At 41.9% G+C, this 21,110-nt stretch overlaps 2 protein-coding genes and 1 long non-coding RNA gene across 6 annotated transcripts in view; 1 reads left to right on the top strand and 2 right to left on the bottom strand.

The window, feature by feature from the left end:
- The window catches only part of LOC138738811 (rho GTPase-activating protein 6-like), a 564,699-nt gene extending 545,840 nt beyond the window's left edge, over positions 1-18,859 (top strand). For 2 of the 4 annotated variants that reach the window (XM_069889798.1, XM_069889786.1), the window contains exon 14: positions 18,772-18,859. Coding sequence is in view for 2 of the 4 variants with exons in the window: in XM_069889795.1 (XP_069745896.1) it covers positions 18,772-18,828 (57 nt within the window). In the remaining 2 variants the exon portion in view is untranslated. The remainder of the gene's footprint in view (positions 1-18,771) is intronic. The other 2 variants (XM_069889795.1, XM_069889782.1) reach the window with 2 other exon arrangements.
- LOC138739839 (small nuclear ribonucleoprotein E-like) lies at positions 7,364-7,700 on the bottom strand. Its single transcript, XM_069892384.1, has one exon. The coding sequence runs from the start codon at positions 7,655-7,657 to the stop codon at positions 7,379-7,381; it is 279 nt and encodes a 92-aa protein (XP_069748485.1). The 5' UTR covers positions 7,658-7,700; the 3' UTR covers positions 7,364-7,378.
- LOC138738814 (uncharacterized) overlaps positions 8,971-21,110 on the bottom strand; it is a 58,276-nt gene continuing 46,136 nt past the window's right edge. Inside the window, exon 4 of the long non-coding RNA XR_011341781.1 lies at positions 8,971-11,227. This is a non-coding gene — a long non-coding RNA (uncharacterized lncRNA). The remainder of the gene's footprint in view (positions 11,228-21,110) is intronic.

Genomic DNA, 21,110 nt, shown 5'->3' with positions numbered 1-21,110 from the left:
AGCCCTTAGTTCCCACACTTCTACGAACACACCAGGACACAGCTTCCTGCACTCCTGTTAGAGGCCAAGGTTCTGTGTCCCATGCTCCCTTGGTCACCTGGAAAATTTATACACTATGTAGGATGTTGAAAAAAACAAACTAAAAGTGAGCTGGAGTATTAATTGAAATAAGATATAAAAATCTGCTAGCCCAGCATCACCAAAATACCAATTATCCTGGATTAAGAGAGTTTAACTATAAATTCATATTAATGTTTCTCAGGAGAAAGAAAAATGATTTAAAGATGTAGTGGCATGAGTTTGTTATGTAATCAGAAATATACAACTAAAGTTCTGATGTTAATACTTCATGATGAAGAGCCACTAATTTAGTCCAACAGTTCCAACTAGTATCAAGCCAAATCCAAACTTTCCATTTACCGTGTTTACTAACACTAATATTGTATCCTAACTCCAGCCCACCTGTCTCCATCTTTTCATCATCCTTCACACTACTTGGACCCATGTACATCCATGCGGATGTCCACCTATCACCCACTGACGCCTTTCCTCTAACAGTAAGTCTTCCCCCTGCTTTCTCGGTTCTGGAGCAGGATTTCATCTGGAAATATCAAGAGTGGATGGTAAAGGAGGCATATGGCATGTCCGACTTTGTTGGGTGGAGCATTGAGCATAAAAGTAAGCGATATAAAACTTGAATGAGGCCAGACTTGGAATTCCACCTGCAGTTCTGGTCGCCCCATTACAGGAAAGACGTGGAGGTTTTGGAAAGGGTATAGAATAGGTTTTCCAGGATGGTGCTCGTTTTAGAAGGCATGAGTTATCAGGAGAGATTGGATAGACTTGGATTGCTTCTCTGCAGCATAGGAGGCTGAAGTGAGACCTGATAAGGTCATGAGAGGGTGAAGTGGCAGAATCTTTTCCCCAGGGCAAAAGCGTCACCCACAAGAGTATGTGCATTTGAGGTGAGGAGGAGGAAGTTCAAGGGAGCTGTGCAGAGCAAATATTTTACATGGTGTGTGGCAGGTGCCTGGATGGGCTGCCAGGAGTAGTGGTGTAAGCAAATACAATGAGCAGATCCATTTGAGAGGTTTCTATTTGGAAACATGAATATAGAGGGGTATCTCTCAAGCAGGCAGCAAAGTCTTAGTTTGATTTGAACATCGTGTTCAGCGCGACACAAGAGCTGAAGGGCCCTTTCCTGTGCAATACTGTTCTCTGCTCGAATGTACTCAATATTAGTATTCACAATATACTGGTTATGCTTGCTATCTGCTTCAAGGCACTGGATTGACAAGAGAAAATACATTGAGAAAAGACTGCAGCTTCCATTTAAAGTCTTTTTTTTTAACCGGAAAGTGGGTTTGAACATCCATCCTCTTCCAAATATTTTAATCTTCTGCCAAACCAATTATGCGGTTAATGAGAACCAAAACATGTCACCAGCATTGTGGGAACATGTATCAGCGATTAGTGCTGCTACCTCACAGCTCCAGACCTGAGTTTGATCCTGACCTCTAGTGCTGTCCATGTGGAGTTTGCACATTCTCCCTGTGACCATGTAGGTTTCCTCCCACATTCTAAAACCTTACTCAGAAGTTAACAGACCACTGGTGTAGGAAAGGGGAACTGGATGTTTGACAGTTCCAGGAGTTGCAAGGAAATTAAGAGAGGAGGGATGGTGCTGATATTGCTGTACTGGAAGCTGGCATGGACTTGATGGACAGAAAGTCCATGCCAGATCGCAGAAGTGTAATATCAGCCCCATCCATCCTCTCTTGTGTTACAATAGGATTAAGTCATCAAGGTCACCTCAGTCCAAAAAATATCTGTGTGGCATAAATTATAGTTTTATCCTGGGAGTAGTACTTTATGGTCTCTTTTTAACAAGTGAAGTGCCTCTATTTAGGATACTCTGCAAAATCTAATTCCCACACCACCCTATTCCCTCTGCTTCCCCAATACACTTAGGAAAATTGCACGTAGGTATGGATTGTGTTAAAGTTCCTTCATGGCTGCGTGGCTTCTGCCTTCACCAAGTGAAATTACAGGAGTATAACCACAGCTGACAAAATAAACCATCATCTCAGCCCTCTCCCAGGGCTGACAATGAGGCCAAGATTTAGAAGAGGAAAATTACAGCCAACATGATTCATCTGCTATTGTATAAAATAATAAATACAGTTAACTGTTAGCCAATACGCATTGATTCTGTCCTGTGTAAGAATATCGAAGTGGAATACTGCATAAACAAAAAACAAAATTTAATGGTGATGAAGATAGAACAGGTCAGTGCAGGACTGGCCCTTTGGCCCATGTGTCTAATGATCAGTATGATATCCAAATCATACTAAAAATCTGCTGCTTGCACTTGATCGATATCCTTCCATCCACTTCTTATTCATGTGTCTTTCTAGTAGGTCCTATAGTAGTGTTTTGAATCAAATGATCCAGATTAAGTGTCTGAGAATTGTTGGAAACTTTTATTGATCCTTGAAGTGCTGGACTTCAGGTTTTTCTACAGAAGTATGAACAGGAAGTTGTTAAACAAAGTTGGTCAGGCATTGCTGTTGACAAAATTACCTCAACAGATGAATTGACTTCAACAAAAACTAAATCATTAAAGCCTTGATCCTCTGGTTTTTGAAAAGAAATAAAGGGGTGGCTCTGGACACCAGAGAGTGGATAGCATGCAGCTCCAAATAGGCCTGTTGGCTTCAGGGGAGCAAGGGACCCTTTTTTCTTTATCATGTTGGTGACACCTCCTGATTTGAATAGTCCAAACAATCAAGAAGCATGTGAAACTAGAACATTGAAAATAGAAATGCAAGACTCTGAATATAATATATATTATATTGGCATCAATCCAAATGTTGCAACATTTCTTGCCAGGTAGATGTCAGCATGTTCATTGTTTGGTATGTTAAGGATTGATGGCGCTGCAGAACAGAATAGTTCACATCTGGACAGATTGGTGCAGGGTTGTTATTAATGAGGCCCAAAGTTCAGCCTCTCAACACCATGTACAATGGAAAATAATTACTGAAACAACACGGTAAGCACTTAGTGCCACTTCTGCATTGCAGCATTTTCTTCACCCAGTCCAAACTCTGTTCATTAGGTTCTCTTTGATTGTACTCCATTTCTATAAACTTTGAGTACAAGTGTAATCTCACAACAATGGTGAATCAATGGTTTCTGTGGTATGATGACTGCTCAAAAAGAACCATTACAATTCTTCTGCAAGCGTGTCCAGGTCAAACTTGCTTGTTGTAAAAACAACATGTTGATAGGATGTAGACTGTAATTCTCACACACCCAGCAGAGTTTGGACTTTCTCTTTCTCCATCTTTATTTTCATTGCAAATCTAATTGGGTAAATGGGAACTAATATCCTTGGATTATTTGATCCTTTGATAAGGAAGAAGAAAATAAATGTGTGTTCCTATAGCCCTGATGGACATCCATGACTATTTCACAGTGTCCTTATCTTTGTAACATGTCAGCCGGTTTGTAACAAATGAGATAAATAATTGTAAAATCTGTTTTAGTGGCTTTGGATTGTGGGTACTTAAAGTGCAAAGCACCAGGGCGAGCATTCCGATAGTGTTGTGGGATCTTTCACATTTACCTATTGACAGAACCATCGTTTACAGCCATCATAAAACCGGGATCTCTGATAATAGAGACTGAGCTTTACTACTCAGTCCAAATAACTCCACTGATTTTGTGACAAGCAAGTTGTGGAATTTGTTAAATTGATGGGCTAACTAGGCAGGTTAAAATGAAATATGAATAGAAGCAAAAAAAATAATAAATCAACAGCAGCGTCACTTAATCAAATGCACTGGATAATGGGCTCAATTTCCTGGAGTGTGATTTGAACCCAGAGGTGAAGGAGGTATCAGTGGGCTGGCACTGAATTGTTAATAGGGAGGTACTTCAGTAGAGTTACCTTTAACTCAACAAATACATGAAGGTCATTGATCAGATCTCAGCCCTTCGCTGTAACCGGGTTCCTGTTTTCGGGTAGATCTGGGAGGAACTGACAAAAGGTAAGTTATCTGATGGTCACCTTGTCACGTCTACCTGCATCCTCAGGGCAGTTGAACATGATAAGTTAATTATCAGTCCAATGGTGTGTCGCAAGTCCTAAGAACCATCGAAGCAAGAGAAAGAGGTGAAACAAGTGGGTAATGAAATACCTATTTTAGTGTGGAGTTCCAAGACATGAGGCAGGCCTCAAGGTGGTGCTCAAGTGAAAGATTCCAGCTTTGGTCTGTTTCAGCTACTACTCCACCAGGCCTCGCACTGTTATGCGGGAATCACTCCACCAAAAGGCTCTCATTCTTAAACTGTTTTTCCAACAGCAGCAAGTCAGACATTGTGGGATAAATGTGAATGAAGAATAGAGGGCGTCTGGTTGTTTTATGCAGTGGACTATGAGGTGAACCTGTGTGATAGTACAGATTCTATCACCAATGTATATATGTACAGATGGTAGTGTAGGATGACTGTGATTGGCTGAGAGTGTAGCCGCACCTACTGGCAGGTTTTAAAGGATTGCTCCTAGCCAGACCAGGTCATTCTGGACTGGTCGACCTATTTGTGATATGCTCCAGACTTTTAGTTAATAAATGCCTTGGTTTGGATCAACAAGTATTTGGTTCTTTCGACACGCATTACAACCTGCAATTCTATTCCAGATCTGCCCATGAATATGGAGAAGATTCCAGTATCAGAAAATTCCCAATTTAATATCATCTATTTGGAAGAACTGAATTGATCTGGATGGTAGATAATTCCACACCCATAACTGAAATTCCAGGTTCAGGGCCACTTTAATTATCCGTCCCAGCCTCATCCTAACCTCTCTGTCCTAAGCCTCTTGCACTGTTCCAGTGAAGCTCAAGGTGAAGAACAGTACCTCATCTTCCTCACTTAATGATTCTTCACTCTCCATACCCAGCTCCTCAAGATCCTCTTTCTTTACCATCCCTTTTTAAGTTCAAGCATATTATTATACAATTGTAAAGTACAACTGTACAAAATGGCATTCTTCAGTGTGTAAAAAAAAAAACCATGCAAACACATATATAGACATAGCACACATATTTACAAGAGATTTACAGTATAAACAGAACAGAAATAAAAATAAATATTGTTAAATAATAGGAGAGTGTTGAAGGGATTTGTATGAACAGTGTGAGCAGTTCATCAGTCATTCAGTGTTCTCACTGCTTAGAAGAAGGTCATTTGTCCCATCAAGATTGTACCAAAACTATATAAAAGTAATAAACCTGGTCCAACTTCTCTCTCCCATTGGATTTGCAAGTTCCTTCCTTTCAGATACATTTGCATTTGAACTTGCCTTGGCTGTGCATTTTCTAACCACTTGCTGTGTAAAACGTTTTTCCATTTGTCACTGTTAGATCTTTTGCTTCATTCTTATCCTGTTTTTTGAGCCCTCCGCCAATGGGAACATGTTCTCTCATTATGATCCTTCTGTACCCATCACTATTTATGTCCCTCTCATAGATCCCCTCCCAAACTACTCTCTTCCACTGATCACCAGTATCCTGATAAGGTCAGTCCCAGGCTTCTGGTCTCCAAAACTACCCACCGTGGGATTCAAAGCCTCCACCTTTTGGCTCAGAGGTAAGAGTTCCACACTGGTGGCACTGAGAGAAGCTATGATATTCATGTGTGGTCCCATATGAGAAAGGAAATCCAACTAAAATGAGTAAAAGATCTTTCAATAACCCTGGTCTGAAGGAAAGTACACTTGATATTGTAGTGGTGTTCGTTGATCACACCTGTGAGTTAATTGAAGCAGAAATTATTTACTTCTCACATTCATTCTGTTTGTTTGTCTGACAGAAGGAAGTCAGCTGTTGATGAACAGGACTTGCAATTTCTATACAGTTGAGCTGCCTGCCAAATACCAGACAGTTTAAATTTCATAAGTAAATCGTGAAAATGTGTAGACACTGGTTGAAGTATAAATTTCATGCAGGGTTAAGACCCACCAAATCAATCAATAAGGCTTGAGGGGACAGCCAGGGCTCAGTGGACAACATAGTTGCCAAAAGGATGGTGATTCAAGTCGTTTTTAAGAAACTTGAGTCGTAAAATTCAGGCTTGCCATTTCTGTGCAGCACTGAACTGTTCAAGGCACCATCTTCTGCATTCCTGTTGGAAGTTCAGGGTGGAATTTGCAACTGACCTGTACTTTATTCAAAGCCACCATGTTCTTCTGCACGTCAATGTAGGATTCAGCACTTCCAGAATTTAATCCTGGGTTTCCTTCCTGGTTGAAAAAACTGTCATTTTTATCCCTGGTGTGATAACTGCTGTACATTTATATATTTCTATTTACATGAAAGGTCTACAAAGGTGCCCAGTATAAATGGCCAAGTGACTCTCCCCATAATAGAACCAGCTTTGTTGTACTTGTGATATGTGGTTAAAGACTTGGATCAGAGTGGGGAACTACCCGAACTGGATGGATATTTTTAACCAAAAATGGCCCAGACCAATTGCCAAATTTGAAAATCGTATGATTTAGAATGCTTTCCTGATCAGAAAGATGAAGAGCTCCCTCAGCACTCCAAGTGATCTCATTTGGATTAAAAATGATGCATTCTGGAATCAGGGAATTGTGGGCTGGATACAGGGTCACACACAGGTCAGCACATTTACAGATACGCCATTGAACTCAGAAAGAGCTAATGGAACTGAAGTGGGTTTTAATTGATTCAAGAACAAAGAAGTATTTGCTTTATTAAAAACAAGCATTCAAGTACTCAAGAAGAACTGCTGAAGGAGGCCACCTGTTTAAAACAAAAAAACAGGTTTTTGCTTGTGGTCATTAGACTTTCCAGAATTATAACCACTTAAACAGAGATGAGGTCAGAAGTTTGTGCAGTGAAGCAGTCATTTATCATAAATTGTGTTTTGGAAATTAACACTTTTTTTCCAGAATTCTGCGGTACTACTTGGCAAACTGTAAACTAGCCATCCTGTGTCTTGGCTAACCAGTGGTTTGCATCTTGCAGTGCAGCCTCTGTATTTCTGTTCATGAGGTCTTCTGCAGACAGTGGTCATTGACACATCCACACCTGCCTCCTGAAGAATGTTGCTCATATGTTTTGGGGAATTTTCTTCATTATGATGAGATTTTTTCTGTCATCAGCAGTGGAGATCTTCCTTGGAAGACCAGTTCCTTGTGATTACTGAGTTGACCAGTATGGTCTTTCTTCTTAATTTTTTTTTTTGATTTTCATGATTTTACTTCAGAAAGGTAAAAAAAAAATTAATCAACTTAATGAAACACTCAAAACTATAATCTAAAGAAATGACTTCACTGAGGGCATTCTTAGGTGTGGACACTCTGTAGTAAGGTGATGTTATCCCCATTCAGCATTACACGACCCAACGGCTTTCTTGCTTTTGATTTCATGTGAATTTCTTCTGCATCATCCAAAACAAGGTTCATGTATTCATCAAACCCAATTATACAGCCTTCTATCCTCATGTTGACTTGCTCATATAACCATACTTGGATTCTGGATCTATTCTGAAGGTATCTGAAAATAAGATTGATGGGCTGCACCATCACTTTCTGCACCTTCTGTGCCTGCCTGCAGTACGCCATGCTGCTCCTCACCTCGCTGCCGATCCCGCCACAAAATGGCTGCGGCAAGCCGGCGCCAGCCACCTTTCTTCTTAATCTTAAATAAAATTTTGAATGTGCACTTTAATTTCATGTGAATTGTTTGATTACAAATGTTAAACTCTGGAGCACAGGGGCAAATAAAGGAAAAAAAAATCTTTGATCCAAACATTATGCAAGGGTACTGTACATATCTTTGGCTTGGCTTCGCGGACGAAGATTTATGGAGGGGGTAAAAAGTCCACGTCAGCTGCAGGCTCGTTTGTGGCTGACAAGTCCGATGCGGGACAGGCAGACACGATTGCAGCGGTTGCAAGGGAAAATTGGTTGGTTGGGGTTGGGTGTTGGGTTTTTCCTCCTTTGAGTTTTGTTTGTGAGGTGGGCTCTGCGGTCTTCTTCAAAGGAGGTTGCTGCCCGCCAAACTGTGAGGCGCCAAGATGCACGGTTTGAGGCGTTATCAGCCCACTGGCGGTGGTCAATGTGGCAGGCACCAAGAGATTTTTTTAGGCAGTCCTTGTACCTTTTCTTTGGTGCACCTCTGTCACGGTGGCCAGTGGAGAGCTCGCCATATAACAGGATCTTGGGAAGGCGATGGTCCTCCATTCTGGAGACGTGACCCATCCAGCGCAGCTGGATCTTCAGCAGCGTGGACTCGATGCTGTCGACCTCTGCCATCTCGAGTACTTCGACGTTAGGGGTGTAAGCGCTCCAATGGATGTTGAGGATGGAGCGGAGACAACGCTGGTGGAAGCGTTCTAGGAGCCGTAGGTGGTGCCGGTAGATGGCCCGTGATTCGGAGCCGAACAGGAGTGTGGGTATGACAACGGCTCTGTATACGCTTATGGTAATAGTCAAATTTTATGGACCAATTTTTCAGGTAAAATTTAGAGGGTCAACCATTACTTGCATATACATGACTATCACTTTTGAGTGCGGTAAGTCTGCATTTGGACTATCAGGAGTGTGGATGGGTGCCTGGCACTGGGTGGTGAGTCTGAGCTTGGGGCATCAGGAGCTCAGATGAGCAGCCAGGACTGGGCAAGAGAGTCAGCAGTTGGGGTGTCAGGAGCGGATCAACAGGTGGCTGGGGCCAAAATTAAAGGAGTGGTTTTTGCACATGATACAGTAGTCCCCTCATTCATGGAGGATATGTTCCAAGACCCCAGCAGATGCCTGAAACTGCAAATAAGCACTAAACCCTAAATAAACTTTTTTTTTTCCTATGCATACATACCTGTGATAAAGTTTAATTTATAAATTAGGCACAATAAGACATTAACAATAACTAATAATAAAATAGAACAACTATGACAATATTAAAAAATGGCTACTTGAACACAAGCACTGTGATACTGCGGAAGTCGATCTGATAACCGAGATGGCAGCATATTCACATCCTGGGCGGCGCAGAGTGGGATTTCCTAGTGCTACTCAAAATGACATGCAATTCAAAACTTATAAATTATTTATTTCTGGAATTTTCCATTTAATATTTTCAGAATGTGGTTGACTACGGGTAATCAAAACCGCAGATAATGGGGGGAATACCAGATTTTTGGGCCAAAAATAGGGGGTCAACTTTTACATGGTATTGACTATTACACATGTATATCAGGTAGATAAATATTGTTATATAAATACTAGAGTTACGGGGGGGGGGGTGGGGGGTTGTTGTATGAGCAGTTCAGCAGTCTCACTCTCTGTGGAAAGAAGCTGCTTCTCAGCCTGGTGGTTCTGGCTCTGATACTCCTGTATCTCTTTCCCCGGGAGTAGCTGAAAGATGCTGCATGTGGGGTGATAGGGGTCCTCAATGATTTTGCAAGCCCTCTTCAGACAATGATCCCAGTAGCTCACATCGATTGGGAGGGGTGTGAAACCCCAGTGATCTTTGCCATTCTCATGGACCTTTGTTTGACTTCCAATCCAATGCTCTACACATTGTGATGCAGCCAGCCAGGATGCTCTCAATAGAGCTTTTGTGTAAATTTGAGAGGATGATGTCTGGTAGCCCTACCTGTCTCAATTTTATCAAGAATTGCAGTCGCTGTTGTGCCTAGCTGACAAATGAGAAAATGTTGTGTGTCCAGGATAGGTCACTACTTAAGTAGGAACTTGGTGCTCTCTAATCTCTCCACGACTGAGCTATTAATGTATAGTGGAGAGTGGTCATCAATGGTCCTCCTGAATTCAACAATTATCTATTTTGCCTTGTCCACGTTGAGATTCAGGTTGTTATTCTCATACCGTTTTCTCCTCTTCTCTGCTGTGTGACTTATTGTTATCGTTGACAAGGCGAACTCCTGTCATGTCATCTACAAAATACTCCGACTTGAAGCTGGATCTGGCATTGCAGTCATGGGTCAGTAGCGTTAACAAGAACGTGTTGAGCACATAACCCTGAATGCGCCAGTACTCAGCGTGACGGAGCTCAAAGTTCTGCTTCTGACCTAGAGTCTGTGTTCTCTCTGTTAGTAAATCCAGAATCCAGTTACAGAGAGGGGGATGTTGAGTCCCAGCGAGGACAGTTTCTACACCATCTGCTGGGGAATTATTGTATTAAATGCCAAGCTGAAGTCGATGAACAGCAGCCTGGCATATAAGACATCATTCTCCTGTTGGGTCAGGATGGAGTGGAGGGACAAGGCTATAGGATCATCAATGGAACGGTTCCGTCTGTAGGTGAATTGAAATGGGTCTAGTGTCTCTGGGAGGTTCACTTTGATAGATTCCATCACCGGGCCCTCAAAGCATTTCACAATGGTGGAGGTCAGTGCCATTGAGCGGTAGTCATTGAGGTCTGTTACTGTCACCCTCTTTGCTATCTGGATGATGGTGGCTGTCTTGAAACATTTTGTGTGTTTAAAAAAAACATGCTTAAAGGGTTAAATGTGAATGATTTACATCAACTCAGATTGTAAACCCTTTAATTTAGAAGATTAATTAGTGATCTTATTGAAGTTCTGGAATCAAGAAAGTGATTTGACAGGCTGGATACAGGGAAACTTTTACCTCCAGTGTGAAATCCTGTACAAGCAAGGACAAAATATAACCTTAAAATTCGAGTCAGCCTGCCCAGGGTATAATCAGGAATAAAGTTTTCACATAAAGAGTGGTGTGAAGGTGGAATGTTTGAGAAAGCTAGGAATCATGTGAAGCTCTTAGAGTGATTTTTGTTGAGGAATTAGTTTGTACAGGTATACTCCGATTTTTGAATACTCGCTTTACGAAAGTTTGCTTTTAAGAAGAAACCTGTGTTGACTCTCCGAAAGAAATCTAAATGGGTTTTTACTTTTACGTAAATAGTCTTCAATAGTATTGATTGGGTCTTCGCTTTAGAAAAGTTTTATAGGGATGCTCTACTTTCGTAAAGTGGGGTACACCTGTATGGAGTAATACTGAGCAAATGGAGAAACAGTACAGGTCAGCCATTAATTGAGTTGAACAGTAGGCTTGAGGAGCTCCTCCTCCGACATTCCTTTGTGTATTTGTACCATCCTGGATGGTTTGGTTAAGGATGTGCAGATGGCATGTTCAGATCCTTCTCCAACGTAGCTGGAAGGGCAAAAAGAATTAATAATTCAAGCTGGGAAAGAAACTCCTGACAACCAATTGCACAGAAGAGACCAGTTGCAGAATTCACATAGCAAACCCTTGTCATGCGCATATAAGACTGGAATATGAGGCCACAACAGGGCAGAAAATATGAAGTAGCGAAAAGCCAGGAAAACTGGCCTTTGTTTTGTGGAGATCTCTGATGCCAACTTTTCTCAAATTACCCATAACCTTGCCAACTCATTGGTCACCTTCCGTCTTTACTCAAAGATGGTGCCATTGAGAGAAGGAATCGAGTGGTTGGTGAGCTGTTGAGTGGATGAGATGTAGTAGTTGTGATAATGTTTGTGGACTGTCACACACCAGGTCTGAACTGATGGCTTACATAGAGAAAGACAAGGAGTGCAGATACTGAATCTTATGAGCTAACAAAGAGAAGATGGGAGGATCAACAGGACGGGCAGCATGCATAGTCAATGTTTCATGTCAAGACCGTTTCTCAAAACATTGACTGACCATCTCTCATCATGGACCAATTGAGTCTCCCAGCTTCTCTTTGTTTGCTGATACCAACTCTGTTGTTTGAGAATTTTAATTAATTGATCATGATCTTAAACGTTTCTCAGATTAAATCTTAAAATGAAATGCAATTACTCTCACGTAGTAAACTGTTTTGATGCAGTAGCAACTTTGTATAGGGAAGGGGAGGTGAATTTCAAAGATACATAATGTGGCTATAGAACTTTTGGCAGTAATTATTTGATGAGATATCAAGGAGTTCAAGGTTGACAAAGATTGAACACAAGATCAGTCTGTTTGCAAATGTTGCATTAATATATCTGACAGAACTGGAAACTTCTTTGCAAAAGCTGCATTTGCACTGGAAGATTATGGGAGGTCTCTGAGAATAAAATAAATTTGGACAAAAGTGAAATTGTGCTGTTAATTAATGGGGATTATATAAATTGTCAAGAAATATGCAATTTAGATGGCCGAAGAATGGGATTAAGTATTTGGCGATTAAAACAATAATGATTTGAAGAATTTATATCAAATGAACTATCTCCCCCTGCTTAAGAAAGTTGAAAAATATTTAAATAAATGGATAACTCTTCTGATAACTTTGATTGTAAGAGTTAATTGTGTTAAAATGAATATATTCCCATGTGTACAGTACCTTTTCCAGACTCTTCCAAATCCATTACCACAGACTTTTTTACAAAATTTGAATAAATTGGTTAGGAAGTTTCTTTGAAAAGGTAAATTAGCCAGACTCTCCAGGGAAAAATTAACTTGGAAATACGATATGGTGGGGTGGGGTGGGGATGTGGGGAGGTGGGGTTGCAACTCCCAAATTTCAAATATTACTATTGGGTGGCCCAGATGAAATTTGTCACTTCCCTCTTTGATGGAAGAGACAAGCCTTCGTGGTCGAAATTGAACTGCACAAAGTTTGAGAGAGTTGAAGACCTTATATATAAATGGGACGCTAAATCTCTTTCTGGTGGAAATGAAGCACCTCCAAGCAAGCATATTTTGAATATTTTGTACAAATTGAATAATTTAATTGGATCAAAAGGAAAAATATTTCCAAAGATGCTCTTGACTCAAAATAGATTAATTCCTTTATCAATGATAATAAGATTCTACATACCTGGTCCCAGGGATCAGGCATGTAGGAGGTTGTTACATGTAAGGTTAAAAAATAGATATAATATTCTTAACAATACAATCTTCTGTTACTTTAAATTAAGAGCTTTTTCCAGAGATGAATTAGGACTGGCGATGATGTTACCAGAGGGCAGTGAAATGGAGACTCTGATTTGAAGGGGGATCACAAGGAAGTTTACATCTGCAATGTATTCCTTACTTCAGTCAGGAACTCCCAAGCGGGAGTTATATAAGTCAAAACAAGATGGAAATCAGACCTAAATATTAGTATTGATGATAAAAACTTGTCCGATTTATGTAAGGACTACATGACCAATATAATAAATGCAAGATAGATTGGTGCAATACAATTTATTGCATCAGCTATATCTTACCCCACAGAAATTACATAAATAAATTCTAATATATGTTTTAGATGTGGCGAAGAAATGGGAACCTTTTTACATTCAACTTGGTCATGCTCTAAAGTGAAACCTTTTTGGGAAAATGTAAGAATTTTATTAGACCTGATTAATGGGAAACAATTGCCACAAAGTCCAGAATTGTTTCTCCTAGGAAATATTGTGGATATAAGATCCAAGTACTAATTAGAATTTCTTAAATTTGCTTTGGTGGTGGCCAGGAAATGTATTGTGGTTACTTGGAAGTCTGATTCCCTTCTGGACATAGCCCAGTGGAATGCGGAAATACAAAGTTGTGTTCCCCTGGAGAAAATTACTTATAATCTAAGGAAGAAGCATAAAGAAGTTTTTGCAGGTATGGCAGCCATAATTGCAGAAAATTACTTATAATCTAAGGAAGAAGTATAAAGAAGTTTTTGCAGGTATGGCAGCCATACTTGCAGAATGCAGGGTTGAATATTTAGAGATACTTCCCTGTTCCTGAGTTCTACGACCTTGTTCTTTCCTCTATTTGAGATCTAGATAAGAAAAGGAATTAGATTCTCTGAAGTGGATTCCAGATCCTGATACTTCCATCTCTTTTTTCCACTTTATCTGTTTTTCTGTTTCTCTCTTATCTATTTTCTCCTTCTTTCTTTTCTATTTCTATATTTCAGGGTTTATTTGGAGGAGGGAGAAAGGGGTTGTTTGGAGATATGGACAACTTGTACAATTGATTTTGCTCATTTCAATTTATGTATTTAGGTAATGGTTATTTCTTGATACATATTTGACCACAAAATTAAAATAAAGTATTAAAAAAAAGATACATTACGTATAAACAGTGTGCATACAAGCGGCATATTTCCTGGGCCTTGGGGCCTGTCAATATGCTTGAGTTTTAGGGGATGACAGTGGTATGAGTGTACTTACATGATGATGTGTCTTAACAGCATTCTATTAACATGGCTTGTTTAATAGAGTTGGAAGAGTCATACAGCCCAGAGAATGGCCTTTTGGCCACCATGCTAACTACAGGTATACTCATCCCAATGACCTGGACTTGGTCTGTAAACTACTATACCTCAGTGAGATGAGTGCTCAGCCAGATGTTTCATAAATATGAGAGTACCTGCCTTCTTCTTATGCAGTATATTATAGATTGCAACCATTAACTGGATGAAAAATCTTTCTTAGATCCTTTAAAGCTGTTTCTCCTCACCTCTGTTCTGGTCATTTAATGGTAAACAAAGTTACATGGACCAGGAGTTGGGTCTGCTTCTCCAACATCATTAGAGAAGGGATGAATGTGCTCCTGAGAAACAAAGCAATATGTGAAGGGCCATCTCTTCCTAATTAGGCTTTTCATTCTGTGGGAGCACTTTATTCTTTTTCCTTTGGCTGAGGGCCACTGTTCTGCTGTATAAAGGACTCCTCTCAATAACCAGCTAAAAGCTGAGTAAAAGATCAAGTAATCAAGTTGGATATTAGCCACGAGGAGGTTGAAGTTATGTTAGAATATAATAACCTTCAGTCTACTCGATGCAATCTTATCTACCCTATTATATTTGCATCATTCAATGATACAACATGGCTACATGTGGTTAAATGGGGGACACAAGCCATTTACAATGTGAATATTCGGAGCAGTTAAATGAGCTGGCGCCAAACTAATAAGCACCAAATCAGGTCATAACTCCTCCTCATATATTCATGCTTTATCTGAATCAAATCAAATCTGGCTTTCATTGACTTATAGCTCCCTAAATTTTTTTTTGAAAACTAGATTCATTCCAAGCCACTGATTCACGCTCAAGAGAAAACACAAAATGTTACAAAAATGCTCTTATTGGATCAGAAAATTTTACAAACTAGAATGAGGCCTATTGTCCCTGCGCTGACTCTGAATCTGTGGTCCAGTTTCTTTCCAACTAAACACAAAGACAGGTTATTTGGGCCATCAGATCCATGTGGGCTTCCCTTTCTCCCTGCCTTACTGAACAATTTATTTTCTCTCACATGCCTCATTAATCCATCTCCCCAGCTCTTTCCTCTTAGAAATGCAGACTGTATATTTCTGCTTTACAAGTTACTGTTGAATTCACATCAATTGACCATTCAGGCTGTGAAACAACTCACTGTATGAAATGAAGAAAATTCCTACCACACATCTGCTTCTTTTACTGATTGTTTAATATCTGTGTTTTGGTTATGGACCATAAAGCCAGTGGAAATAGTTTATCCTTCTTCATTGTAAAAGCACAAAAATGCTGGAGGAACTCAGCAGGTCTCTCAGTGTCCATAAGAGGTAATGATATATAACGTTTCAGCCTTAAACCCTTCTTCAAGGTGTGAGCAAAAAGCAGACAGTGTCTGAATAAAAATACTGGGGAAGAAGAGAAGAAAAGGCAGGGGGTGGAGCATAGGCCAGCAGAGACAAGGTGATAATTGGGCAGGAGGACAGTGGTGGAAGGGTCAGAATTGATCATGGGAACGGGTGGATGCAGAGCTAAATGAAAGGAGACAAAAGGAGAAGGATAGAGAAAGAGATGGACATAGAGGAAAGGAGAAATAGATAGCAGAAGGAGAAAGATGGTGGTTTTGGGAGGGGGAGGGGGGGGAAAGGTGTAACAGAAAACCGGAGAATTCAATGTTAATACCATCCTGATGGAGGGTACTCAGATGGAATTTGAAGTATAGTTCCTCCAATTTGCGGGTGGTCTCAGTCTGGCAATGGATGAGACCATGGACGGGCATGTCGGCATGGGAATAGGGCAGTAAATTGAAATGGGTTGCCCCTGGGAGATCCCCACTATTGCGGACAGAGCCAAGGTACAAAACAAAGCAATCTTCCAGTCTGCGTTCAGTCTCTCTGATGTAGAGGAGACCACACTGGGAGCACCGGATGCAGTAGATGACCCCTGCAGATTCATAAGTGGTGTTGCTGGACTTGGAAGGTCTGTTTGTGGCCCTGATGGTGGTGAGGGAGGGGGGGGGGGATGGGTGCAAGTGCTTCACTTCTTCATTGGATCAGATGGGATGTGCAGACTTTTTTCCTTCCCCCTTGGGTGATTTACTCCTTTCCGTCACTGAACCCCTGTTCCACAAAGTGTGAACCAGATTCACAGGTGCGAAATTATGGCATTTATTGGCCATAATCACTCCTGAACTGTATACAGTTTGTGTAATTAGGCACATGGGAGAGAAATACAGTTGCACGTATTGTTTGGAATATGCAGTTGTCACATAAGTGTTACAATTTTTGCAGCTAATCTAACAGGAGTTTGAATCATCCCCAGAGAATAAATACTTTTGGAGACTCCTGTTTTAGATTTTACTGAAAGCCTTTTGACCGCATCCCCAAAAGGAGTTGAATGATGTGTTGTGGTCATGTGATATACAGGAAGGTGATTGTGGATTCCCTGCCATTTGCAGCAAGATGTGGCTTTGCTGTGGTCTCCTCAACAAAAAGACCAGGAAGCAGCTGCACTGGTTTTATATCATCTGTGCTGGCTGAATTGTGTCTTTTAATAGGCACTTGGTGAGGTTATTGGAACCAGCTTTGCTGCCTGAATCCCCTTCTTCCTTTCCCATGGAGTCTTACCATTCCTGATCACAAGAATGGTGGATATGTGTGGCATGCATGCTTCATGGGAGCTGGATTTTACAGGCAGTTGTCCATTGACCTGGAGTCATTGGAAATGATGATAAGGAGAGCTGGCTTTTCTCTCCTCCGTGCCGAACTCAGTTTTGCTCTTCTAATGCTATGGCGTTTATTTTGAAAAGGTCACTAATCCTTGTAGGCAGCTTTACTTTCACAATCATGTGCAGAGAATGTGCGCTGAACTGGCTAATGCATAATTTACTTGTAATGGGAATGACTGAAAACCGTAATATGCCCCAGAGAATTCTTGGAGTTTACACAAGTGCTATTGAATTCCTCTCAGAGGCTGCAATTAGTGAAAAGAGGCATGCGATCTGTCAAAACGACTAATGATTAGATTGCAAGATGGACTGATAACATGTTGTGCATTTTACCATTTAATAGCTGGAAATTGGATCATGCTTTGCAAGGTGCAAATCAGGAATTAGTCCCAAATCACACAAGTTCTAACTCCAAACCGCCAGGAAGGCCATCACCTGACATTTTTGCTCAGCTACCTGTGGGTTTCAGGTTGTACAACTGAAATTGGTGTTAAAATGCAAAATGGTTAGATGTCAATGCAATGGTAGCACGCAACTTTTTCTTTTTTATCCTTAAAATAAAGAGTGAAACAGGACCAACAGATGACAGTTTGTGAGGTAATGCACTCCTGCTGCTTATAGGGCAGGGGAGGGGGTGGCAACCTTTTTTTTAAAAAAACTCACATTCTATCTTAAGTATTTCCTATGCCAAAAGTGCTCTGTGATTGGTAAGGGATTGCCTAAGGTGATATATGAGTGGGAAGGGAAGGTTGAGAACCACTGTCTTAGAGGAATATGAATCGAAAACACATTTGTGTGTGTATATAGTAACCTACATCCAAGTCCTCTTTAGAATGGCCACTCTATTAACTATATATGAGCCCAGGGATTAGATTACTGATTAGCAGTTTCTTCAATACATCTGCTGAATCTGCAACAGATTGAGAATTACCACAGATGGGGTGGTTAACATGACAGATGCTGACCAGTGTTTTTTGTGTAGTCAACGTGATGTGATTCATATTGAAGGGTTAATGACTGCAGGGTAATCATTATCCACATAAACTAATAAAAAAATGTTATCAGCCAGGTATGCAAATTAATACTTGGGTAAAATATCCACCTCTGGGTTGGATAGTGAAGGGATAAAATTGTATTGCAGGCAGCCTAGTGAGTGGGGAACCAGGTCTTTGGTTCAGAATTCTAGTCGACATTCAATGAAAGAGCAAGTGTGATAGAAGATAGAGATAGATAGAGAAATAGAAAGGGAAATGAAGAAATAGCCAGTAACAGAGAGAGAATATGGTTAGGCTGCATTTTAATTACATCAGAAGACAAAGAAACAAACATAGTAATCACTTCATAAATTTTTAGTCAGTCCAAGAGTTTTTTCAGTACTTCACTTTCTTCACTTAAGGAAAAGATAAGAAGATGTGAAAAACAAGTTGTCATTGCAGTTCACCAAACTCTTTTCAAAATATCGAGAATTCACTGCCATTCAGGAAAATGCTGCGTGAGGATTAAATCAAAATCAATGCAGTGAAAGGACTACCTTGCAGAAAAGACTAGTTTTACCAGAAGATATATGTATGAGTATACAGTCAAACGTGATATTCAACAGCTACGGGGATTGGTAGATACTGCATAAGTCAATTTTCTGGTTGCTTGAGATTGTGATTGGTAAACTAACAGTGAGGCTCTCTAATTTTAAACTTCCATCATTTTGAACTATTTATTTTCTGTGAATTTTTTGCTGGTTGCTTGAATTTCAGATAATGGGTCTTAATAAATGTGTATGTTTTTATATAGGTGGCGGCATGCTGCCATGGCGATCAGGCCGGCGCTCTTGGCGGTGAGTGCAACTAAAAGCCAGCAGCCCGCACAACATCACTGGCCCCAACAAGAAAACCGGTGGGCTGACGACAAGGGCAGCTTAAAGGCCAGCGACCACAAAATGGTGCTGGCCTTGCTGCACAGCCAACAGTCATGGATAGCGCGCGGGGAAGAAGGGATTGTTATGCAAGAAGGTACCCACACATTGGAATCCCACTTCTGTTATGCAGGTTGTGACATGAGTAAAAGGGGGAAATGGCGGGAACACAGTGAATATAAAAGTTGGGCCTGAGCCCTATTAAAACTCAGAGCTTAACCTGACTACACGTGAGTGTGCCTTCCTTCGAGTAGCGCGCGGCTACAATTGGTGACCCCGATGGTTTAGACGGCATCTAAACCCAGCGATGAGCAAACAGACAGCAGTCCACGCAGTCACTCTCAACCTTCTGAGGCACAGTTCCAGATCCAGCAGATTACAGCAGAATCCACTTGGTACTACCATGTGGTGAGTGCCCTGAACCAGGACACAGCAGGCTGGGTGGCCAACTTCATCTAGGATCCCCCAATCGGAAGGCACGTACACTGCCTTCAAGGACTTGGTTATCGAGACCTTCGGGCTCTTACAGCTTGAGAGAGGGGCACGTCTGCTCCACCTGGATGGGCTAGGGGACAGGCCCCCGTCAGGTCTCATTAACGAGATGTTGGCCCTCCTGGGCAAACATGAGCCCTGCATCATGTTTGTGCAGGCATTCCTGGATCAACAGCCTGGGAACATTCAACTGCTCCTGGCAGATGCTGACTTCAGCGACCCCTGGAAAGTTGCAGCATGAGCGGATGTTCTGTGGAAACAGAAGAGAGAGTGCTCAGGGGCCGTGGGGCTCATCACTAAACCCCGCAGCCAGACCCGCTGAGAGAACAGCAGCCCCACAGAGAAGGCAATCAGAGGTGCTTCTACCACCAGAGATGGGGCTCTAGAACAGGCCGTCATGTACATTTCAGGAAAATGCGGGGGCCAGCCGTCGCTAATGGCCATGACAGCTGGCCAACAAGACAGCATCCTGTACGTTTGGGATCGCCAGTCTGGATGACGTTTCTGCATAGACACAGGAGCAGAGGTCAGGATCCTGCACCTGTCAGGACAGGACAACTGGAACAGGCAGCCGGGCCCCACACTGAGGGCTGCCAACAACAGAACAATCCGGACTTATGGTACCCGCAAGGTCCAACTGCACTTGGGAGGCAGCCTTTTCTTGTGGGTGTTCACGCTTGCCGCAGTAGAACAGCTGCTCCTTGGGGAAGACTTCCTGCACACCCATAACTCATGGACCTTAAGGGTCGGAGATTGGACCACGTGAAGACTTTCCAAACCTTCCCCCTCAAAGACGTCAAGCTCCCAGCATTCCATCTGGACTCTGTGCAGCGATTGACTGACAAATATGCCAAGGTCCTGGCCGAGTTCCCTGCAATGCTTACTCTGTGATTCACCACGGCGATGCCCGGCATGGAGTACAGCACCATATCCTGAACCATGGCCCACCGCTCCACACAAGAGCAAGATGGCTTCCTCTGGAGAAGCTCCAGCTGGCGAAGGAAGAATTCAAGAAAATGGAGGACCTCGCCATTGTACGGTAAGCGGACAGCCCATGGGCTTCTCCCCTGCATATGGGGTCCAAAGCAACTGGGGGGCTGGAGTCCATGTGGTGACAACCGCTGGCTTAACGAGGCCACAATACCAGATTAATACCCCATGTCGCACATCCAGGACTTTGCAGCTAACCTGCAGGGGCAAAGATCTTTTCCAAAGTGGACCTTGTGCAGGGATATCATCAGATCCTGATCCACCCCGATGATATCCCCAAGACTGCCATCATCATCCTGTTCAGTCTGTTCAAATTCCTTCGAATGCTGTTCGGGCTGAAGCACACCTCCCAGAGCTTCCAGTGACTAATGGACACAGTGGGCTAAGACCTGTATGGCACCTTTGTGTACCTGGATGACACTGCTCGTGGTGAGCAGGAATCACAAGAACACATGACACACCTCTGCAACCTCTACACCTGACTGAGCAAGTTCAGCTTGATGATCAACCAGCCAAATGCCAGTTTGGGTTGGAGGCCATCGACTTCCTGGGCCACAGGATAACTAGGGAAAGAGCCACACCACTACACAGCAAAGTAGAGGACATCCGAAAGTTTCCTAGGCCCAGCACAAACAAGGGTCTACAGGAGTTTGTGGGGATGATCAACTTCTACCACAGGTTCATCCCCTCAGCTGCCCGGATCATGTGACCCTCGTTCACCCACAGGCAAGCTAGG

This window comes from Narcine bancroftii, chromosome 7, assembly GCF_036971445.1.
Source record: "Narcine bancroftii isolate sNarBan1 chromosome 7, sNarBan1.hap1, whole genome shotgun sequence".
NCBI classification, from domain to species: domain Eukaryota; kingdom Metazoa; phylum Chordata; class Chondrichthyes; order Torpediniformes; family Narcinidae; genus Narcine; species Narcine bancroftii.
Note: the sequence above shows the minus strand (reverse complement) of the source record. Positions and strands in the feature narration are given on the sequence as shown.

Bases quoted from the DNA above. Each gene is read 5' to 3' on its own strand.
- LOC138739839 (XM_069892384.1), bottom strand. From the start codon at position 7,657: ATGGCGTACTGCAGGCAGGCACAGAAGGTGCAGAAAGTGATGGTGCAG.